Source organism: Benincasa hispida, unplaced genomic scaffold (assembly GCF_009727055.1).
Source record: "Benincasa hispida cultivar B227 unplaced genomic scaffold, ASM972705v1 Contig159, whole genome shotgun sequence".
NCBI classification, from domain to species: Eukaryota; Viridiplantae; Streptophyta; class Magnoliopsida; order Cucurbitales; family Cucurbitaceae; genus Benincasa; species Benincasa hispida.
In genome coordinates this window covers 773,596-782,760 of record NW_024064153.1, presented here as the reverse complement: position 1 = coordinate 782,760, position 9,165 = coordinate 773,596, and the positions used below count along the sequence as shown (strand labels likewise).

The following is a 9,165-nucleotide window of genomic DNA, read 5'->3' as shown; positions in this document are numbered from 1 at the left end:
AGTCTCCTTTTTACTGTTTTTGTAAATAGTTTGATATTTTTCCTATCTCTAAAAAAATATAATACATAAATATGTCTTCAAAATTTACAATAAAAACATCCATAAATAACAATTATTTTTTTAAAAAAAAATAACAGTAAACTAATAGTTGAGGACTAGATTTAAGTTTATAGAAAACAAATTAAAATTGAACAAACTTCAAACTATATGTAACAAAATTGTATTTTTAACCCAAAAATATATGTAATAATAATTTTTTTTTTTTAAAAAAAAAAAACCACTGTGTCTTGTGTTGTGTTCTTCAGTTTTGTCGGTTAAAAGAACTTTTTTTAAAATAAATAAAAAAAGAAAAGGAAAATTGAGAGGTGGTAGGGCCTAAAACTAGCAATAGAGGTCCATGGTTTTTGTGTATAACTATAAACTCTTTACTTATTATTTTAGTGTCTTCACATTTCACACACCAATATGAAATCTCCATATTCATAAACTCTCTCTTCATTTCCCTTCTTTAACCAAACTTCTATTTTCCTCCTCTTCTTCTTCTTCTTCTCAAACCGTAATATTATTGGAATATGCAATGCAACAACTCTCTACTACTATCTTTCTTCTAATTCCCACACCAATTTCTCACCTCCTCTCTTTTATCCAATTTTAATAACCCCAAACTCTTACCCTTTATTATTTTCTCTCTCTCTTTCTCTTCGACTCCTCCTTCATATAATGGAGCTTACTACTCAAGACCCTCCTATCCCCATCCCTATTCCCATCCCCTTAAATAGTCGTTACGGCGGTCACGACCACGACCATATCATCCACCACCATGACCCTTCCGCCACCCGTAACCACATCATTGCAGCATCGATCAATGGTGGAAGCCCACTTCCAACTTCCCAAATGGAACCTGACCTTCACCTTCATAACAATAGCAACAGTAACAATAACAGCAGCAACAACAAGAAGCATATCAAATACAAAGAGTGTCTCAAAAACCATGCAGCTTCCATGGGAGGCAATGCCACGGATGGCTGCGGCGAGTTTATGCCGAGTGGTGAAGAAGGTTCCATTGAAGCCCTAACATGCTCGGCTTGCAATTGTCATAGAAACTTCCATCGAAAAGAGATCGAAGGAGAACCCTACGATTGGCTCCACCACTCTCGCTTCGGGCGAAAGCTTCTCGTCGGTGGAAAGAACATGATCAGCCCACCAGAGCCTGCTGCATTCGCGTACCCGACTGCAGGAGGGGCGACGTTCATATCATCAAGAGCAGCAACAGCTCAACCCCACCACATGATAATGTCGTACAACATGCTCGGTGGGGGCGGTGGGCACTCAGAGTCGGAGGAGCAGGAGGAGGCGACAGGGGTAGGAGTCGGGGGAAGGGTCTATTCGGGGCCAATGATGAATAAGAAGCGATTTCGAACGAAGTTCACGGCGGAGCAGAAAGAGAAGATGCTACGGTTTGCAGAGAAAGTTGGATGGAAGATTCAAAAGCAAGAGGAAAGTGTGGTTCAACAATTCTGTCAAGAGATTGGAGTGAAGAGGAGAGTTCTAAAAGTTTGGATGCATAACAACAAGCACAATCTTGCCAAGAAGGATACAATTTCCCCTTCTCATTCTCCTAATCCCTTAAATTAAATTAAAATTTCTTCATTTCTTTCTCTCTTTTTAACTCATCAGATTGAATTATATAATTATCATTACTATTATTGTTGTTATTATTGGCTAATGATGATGATGATGGTCAATGTGTTGGTGTTGGAATATGTTTAAATCTGAGTTATTGCACTGAATCCAAGGCACTTAATTGGTTTATTTAATTGATGGTTGATTAATTTAGTTTATTTAATGTGGTTGGGTGAGGAGCATCATCTATTCGAGTATGGTTCAGTAAATTAATCATGTATATATATATATATCAATAGAGAATTTGAACTTCTCATCTCTCGTTCCACGTTTGTTAACTTTAAAAAATTAAAAATTAATGTCCATTTTGTAACTATTTTATTTTTTGTTTTTGTTTTTGAAAATTAAATATATTTCATCAACATTTCTTACAATCATTTTATATTTCTTAAGTACAATTGTTGAATTCTTAGTCAAATTTCAAAAACTAAAACAATTTTTTGGAAGCCATTTTTTTAGTCATCAAGTTTAGTTTTTTAAACTATTAGATAAAAGTAGATAAGACATATTTTAACTTCTAAAACACTAGTCATAAGCTCCTACAGATATTTGTATTTGTGACGTGATTCACATACGAGAAAAGATTATATATACGAATAAAGAAAAATTACGAGTATGATTTTTTTTTTCCTTAGGGTTCAAAATGGAGAAATGAAAGAAAAGAAAACAAATATGAGTGAAATTTGGAAAGAGTAATATTTATTCCATGGAAAGTTCTTGGGAGACATTGAATGCATTTTGTTTTTATAACAAATGTGAAAATATGATGTAATTTGAAAATTTTCGAGATATATTAAATCAATATTGAGTTAGGTTAATATAATGACTTATATTACACGTAATGGTATATATATGTTTGATTTTGTACATTTAAATACTTGTTAGGATTCTTTTACATGGCGAAAAGAAGAGTTTGACACTTTTTTTTCTTCTACTTTCTTGATTGAAGATACGTACGTCTTATCGAGTGAAGTTATATATATTCAAATTAACTTAAAAGTTAAGAGGTTGTGAGTGTTTGTCACTCTCTTGTGAGTTGGATAGATGGGGTATGGTATGACATTAAATATGATTGTAATATCTCTTTTTGTTTTTGGTTGTTGCATGCCTACCTCTCTTTCTAGCATTGTCTACCTTTGACTTGCTTTTTCTCCCTTTCCAAAACCCTAATAGTGAAACTTCCTCCTACATATTTATAACCCATTAAATTCACTTTTTTTCCTTCTTCACATGAACTTTTACAATAAATATTTCCTTGTTTTTAATTTTCCTTTTCAAAACCCTAGTTTCATTTCTCTCTTCTATTTATTAACTTTTTATTTCAAACCTAACTCACACCTTATATGTATTTACAAAGGTTTCATGTCTAAGCTATAATGTTGTATTCCATATCTTTTTCGACAATACGTGGGATAGGAAATCGATCTAGGTTGATAATATATGTTTGATGTCAGTTGAGCTATCCTCTATCATTTTGACTTGATTCATATATCCAAAGATATTTTACCCTATATTATTTTTAATATATAAGATATATGTGTAATTGATTTGGGCTCCATTTGAGATTGCTGTAACTCTTTAAAATAATTGTTGGTAGCTGTGCTTTTAGAAAAATCAGTCGTGAAAAAAAGTAAGTTAGTATTTGAAAATTTTCAACTTAAACTTGAAAAGGTGGGGTTAGAGTGTTTGGTAAATAAATACAAAAACTTCTTATTTTAGATATAATAACTAAAATAGATTTATAATCAATTTTTTTTAAAAAAATTATTTGTAGTTTAAAATTTTAAATGATTATTTAGTATGATAAATTTTGTTTGTTATAGATTAATTTTTAAATATTAATGAAAATAGTTTTATTTTTAACAAATAAATATGATTTTTTTTAAAAAAAAAAATGATGTATTTAACTCATGAAAACTAGAAAATAGTTTTGATTAGGTGAAAAATAGATAAAGATATAAAATAAATCTTCTTTTTAAAGTATAAAATTGAAAACTAAATATTAACTAAAAATTCTACCTGATTTTAAGAGAATCTAAAGCTAGAAACATATTGTTTTTAAATTCTAAAGTAATTTTAACATATTTAATTTAAATTTATTTTACCAAATTCACCAAGCGGTTAAAATATTTTACAAATGACTATTTGACACAGCAAATACAGTGCCAAACGTACGGATATAAGAGATAGAGAGGTTGAAATTTTTATCCATATTTATTATGAAAAAAATATAATTCAATTTGGTTCATTTTATTAGGTAAGCTATAATTTCTACCTATAATTTAGTTTTAAAAGAAATAATCAATCTCTAGCATTTGTTTTTTTCAAATATAGTTTTAAAAGAATAATCTATCGGTTTAAAATTTTCATCTATAACCAAATTTACTAACATATTTTTTTTTTAACAATTTAGTTGGACTTTCATTTGTAACAATTGATTCATGTAATTTTAATTTTATTTTTTTTTAAATATAGTTGTTGAATTTTAGTATGTAAAAACTTAGTTCCTACAGTTTAAGATTTATAAAAATTGCATCCATCATATGATAAAATCCATCCAAATTAAAATTAAATGTTAATTTTTATTAGGTATAAATTTAGTCTCTATAATTTACAAACACATTTAGTTTCTAATCAATTTAATGATCTATATCAATAATAAATCTCACAAAATCTTAATGAAATACTACAAAAAATCACCCATTTCTCGATGCTTCAAATCACCAAAAAATGGTAAAAAATGTGTTGGAAGATCCACTCCCAACGATAAGTATGTCATCGGGCATTTGGTCGGGATATGTCCGTCGGGAGTACAACTCCCAACGTGAAAACACATACTGTCAAGAGTTTTGAACGAACTTCCGATGCGTGTTGTACAGCATCGCTACATGCGTTGGGAGTACCAGTGGTCGGGAGTATTTAATTTCATAAATTCAATTAACTATGATGTTTCAATTAGTTTAAAATTTGAATTGCTTAATGTAAGTTTCAATTTCAAATAAGATAATATCTTATTATTGAAATATGTTTGAATTCACTAAACAAGTATGATATAACAATATATATTGTAAAGAAAAACAAAGCATCCAACCTCCGACTTTGTTGTTTTACATCACATTCACACTTAATTGAAAAACTTTCCAACATGAATCAATTGCTTTCAACAAAGCATATATGACAAAATATTGCTAACTCCCGACTCTACCTTACGTAGTCGAGCGAGATCCTCTCTCCCGACGGTTGTTTTAGACATCAGGAGAGCCTATTTTTCTTGTAGTGAAAGCTTACGAAATAAAATTTAAAAGTAACAAGACTTAAAATGTTGGTTACTAAAGTTTGAACTATATTGTTATAAAGTTGAAAGTATAGGACTAAACGTTTGTAGATTAAATTGTTGTTCCTTAATGGTTTTTTTTTAAAAAAAATCATTTTTTTACAAATTGAATAATAGGGATATAATGTAAAATCCAAAATATTAATGGAAAAATTGAAACCGAACTAAATCAATGGAATTTTATATAACATGTTTAACCTTTTAATGTTTTTTATTTTTTTTTTTTTTAAACATCGCCAATAGTTATAATAAAATATAAAGTTTGGCTACAGTTAAAAGATATATAATTTAAAAAGAAGTGCAGATAGCTTAGCTTTGGAATTTTGCTCTTCATTCAACTTTTTAAAATGTCAAATTAATTAATCATATATACTAAAATTACAAGATTAACAGAAAAATGCATTGCAAAAGTAGTATATTTATAAAATGCCTAAAATATTGGGAAAAAAAAGGTTTATGTCAATAAAGACTAAAAAAGAAAACCTTTTTCTTTTTGGTTTGTTGTGTTGGGAGATACACTTTTTTTTAAAGAAAAAAAAAAAAGAAAAAAAATACACAGAGAATGTTCTTTTGTTATCAAAAGGAAGAACGTACACAGAAATGGCAACATCAAAGAAAAATCATGTTATTACAAAATAATAATAATAAATAAACATTTATTTTAAAATACTAGTTGATGTCAATATTTAAAATATCAATGTCAACAAAAATGTCATTAGATTATCGACAATATGTATCGATAAATATATCTAAAGTACAAGTTTAAAACAAAAAGAAAAAATATTTAAATTAGCAAATAAATATTATATTTTTTTTTAAAAAAAAGTTAAGATATCTATTATTTATATTACATATATGCATTAGTGATATTTTGTTGCTTATTTTTTTGGTGTTTCATTCATTTTGTACGATATATTAGAAATGCCCAATTCACCCTTTAAGTCGAAGAAAATATTAATGTAAATAGCTAACATGTCTATAAAAATTTAATACCATATTCATTATATTCAATTAGGGTTCAAATTGTATAAATTGAACTTTGTCTATAATATATCATTTTTCTTATTTCTACTACAATAATAATAATAATAATAATAATAATAATTATTATTATTATTATTTTTTTTTTTTATTTTGCTTAAGAAAATTAAAATAATAATTTAGGTTTAAAATGCAAAATGAAACAGATAAGAGATAGAATAGGAATAAAATATAGGGTTAAAATATAAAAGTTTGTTTAATTTTATTCAAATTTAGTCTGTGCATTGAATATATCTTAAATTTAGTCCCATGCTTTGATTGTTATCCATTATTATTTTCGGTATAAATTTGTATACATATTCACATATAATATTTTCTTGTATAAAAATTTTATTATTATTTATCAAATTTCGATAAAATTAGTTTGAGAGATTAAATTTAATATTTATTAAAAATACAGTAATATTTGGTTAGTTTCAAATCTTTACATTTCTATTAAACATTTTAACAGAAATGGCTAATAGTGCTATTTATTTTTATTTTTATTTTTATAAACTGAGACTAGAATTTTGAATTTTTCAAGGTATTAAAGTTAAAACCAATCCATAAAGAAAGAGGCATTATATTTTGTATAATTATTTTAGCATTAAATATAAGAAGTGATAATTTAGAAAAGCTTTTATTTATAAGAAGACCAAGACAGCATATGACATTACAATATAGCCCACAAGTAAAGAATGATTGCTTTGAATTAATATTTTTGGAGATTTTAATAGTAAATTTCATGCATTGTCACACATCAAGCATTAAATTATGAGTGGCTTTTGCTGTTTATTTTTTAAATATTCATGCTCCTCTTGTGCCTTCATTGACCACCTTTAACCAAATTAATTAATAACCTATACCTAATTATTAATTCATATAGAGGATACACAAAGAATTTTCCAAAAAAAAAAAAAAAAGAATTATATATTAAAAAAAATTTAAAAACATATCATGATAATCTATAACCATACTTATTTATTTATTTTTATTTTAGGATTACAAATGTGAGAGTGAAGATTTGAATCTCTCGCCCTTCTAATATTTCGACTATAAAATTTCATCTTGTGAAAAAATAAAAATGGATTCTAACACGAGCTATTTTCATCGTAGAACTTTTGGTTTGAGTGAAATCCTTTTTTATTTATGTTTATTTTCTTCTTTTTTTTCGAGTATAATAGTAGGGGTAATAATCGGTTCGATTTTGTTCGTTTTGGGATCAACCAATAACCAAATTGAACCGATGAGTTTTAAAGAAGAGATCCAAACCGATGTCTAATAAAGAACAAAACCAATAAATTAGTTTTTATTTGATTTGGTTTATTATCTGTTTGGTTTTCGGTTTTTGACATTTTCTTTCAAATTTTAATTTCTATTTCCAATTTAGTTTTTTGGTCTTTTTTTTAATTTTAAATTAAAATTGGGTCCATTTATTTTTTTATAGATTGAGATTGGACATTTTCTTAGGCACTTTCTAAATAAAAATTAACATACACATTCCACAATCATTTTTCTTTTTTCTCCAAATACAAATCAATATCTCCAATTTTATACTAAAAAACCAAACCAGTGGATCAGTTTGGATTGGTTCGGTATTTATGTTTTTCGATTTTTTGTTCACTCCTAATAATAAGGATAAGATATTTGAATCACAAACCTCACCGTCACTAATATATACTATTAACCAGTTGAATTGTATTCACATTGATCTATTCATTTCTTGATTTTTTATCTAAAATTGTAAAAATTTGAATCTTTTTTATAATTGTGAGAAATATTTTCAAGCCTTAGGAAAAGATATATCTACTATGAAATTCAATTTAACATTTTAGTATCTAATTAAATCCTTTGGCTAACCATGGTTATTTTTCAATTTGATCCTCATAGTTTTAAAAGACATGGATTGAAAGGTTTTAAACTAGCTTCTATGGTTTAGGCTTAGTTTCAATTTGATCTTATGGTTCAATTAAACTATATAAAGCAATCCCTTATGTTATCACATTGATAAATTATATTTCACATATGTAGTAGTTTTCATAAATAGATAACATTTTTTTTTTCTTTTAACATATCTTAGATTAAAGATTGAATCTCTAATTTTTTTTTTTTTTTTTTTGAAAATATATGTCATAATTAGTTGAGTTGTGTTCAAATTAACGTCTATTAAAGTAACTATGAGATTATATTTGATTCAGAACCAAGTAAAAATTTAAAGTAAATAAGTAACACTATAACAATTCGACTTTTTAGATTTAGGATAATTAGAGTCATCAGTACATAAATACTTCCATGAGAAAAGTATAGAAAACAATCATTTTCTATAAACACAACAAAACTTTGTTTATGACTCCATCAATAATCAAAAACAAAGAAAACACAAATCAAATTCTTAAAATAGCAAAGCAAAAATCTACTGAGAACCGTTTGGTTTAAAATTTTATAGATGTCTAATAATAAAAAAATACCTAAGAATAAGATACCTGAAAATAAAGAATGGTAGTGTTTGATTACGCATAGAAATACTATCACAGTTTTATAAACAAAAGTTATGTTTGTATTTAATTTATGAAAGTAAGCATGAAAATCTTTTATAATAGTAATAGATTAATATATTAATTAATAAACAACATTCAATATATCAATAAAAAAGTTAATTAATTATGAATTAGTAATAATTTTAATTATAAATACTTAACCAATTAATATATTTAATGAACGTCATACTAATTATAATCTAATACCTAATCATTTTTATAATTAATTAATTTCAACATTAGTAATTTTAATTTTTAACTAAATAATATAAGAATATATATTTTAATAAACAATATATTTTATAAAAATTAAAAAAAAAAGATAAAAATATGATATAGTAATAAAGAATACTATTTTTTTAAAAAAATATGATATGCTAATAATGAATGAAATAATAAAAAATAATAAACTTGTTGATAATGATTACATGTTCATAACAAATAATCAAATTAAAATTAATCTTAATAAATAATTACTTGATTATTAAAAAAATAAAGTAATAAATTATTAGTATAGAAATAGAATTTTCTTACTAATTAAATTTTACTAATCCTAGTATACTAATTTAAGATATTGTTGGCTAATAAATT

The 9,165-nt window shown here is 26.0% G+C and overlaps 1 protein-coding gene across 1 annotated transcript; it reads left to right on the top strand.

Moving 5' to 3' along the window:
• The first annotated feature begins 430 nt into the window (after positions 1-430).
• On the top strand, positions 431-1,763 carry LOC120068944 (zinc-finger homeodomain protein 4-like). The gene has a single exon (XM_039020583.1). It carries the CDS (start codon positions 721-723, stop codon positions 1,633-1,635), a length of 915 nt encoding a protein of 304 aa, XP_038876511.1. The 5' UTR covers positions 431-720; the 3' UTR covers positions 1,636-1,763.
• The last annotated feature ends 7,402 nt before the right edge of the window (positions 1,764-9,165 follow it).

What these genes read in the sequence shown, in the direction of transcription:
- LOC120068944 (XM_039020583.1), top strand. Translation starts at nt 721, where the DNA reads ATGGAGCTTACTACTCAAGACCCTCCTATCCCCATCCCTATTCCCATC.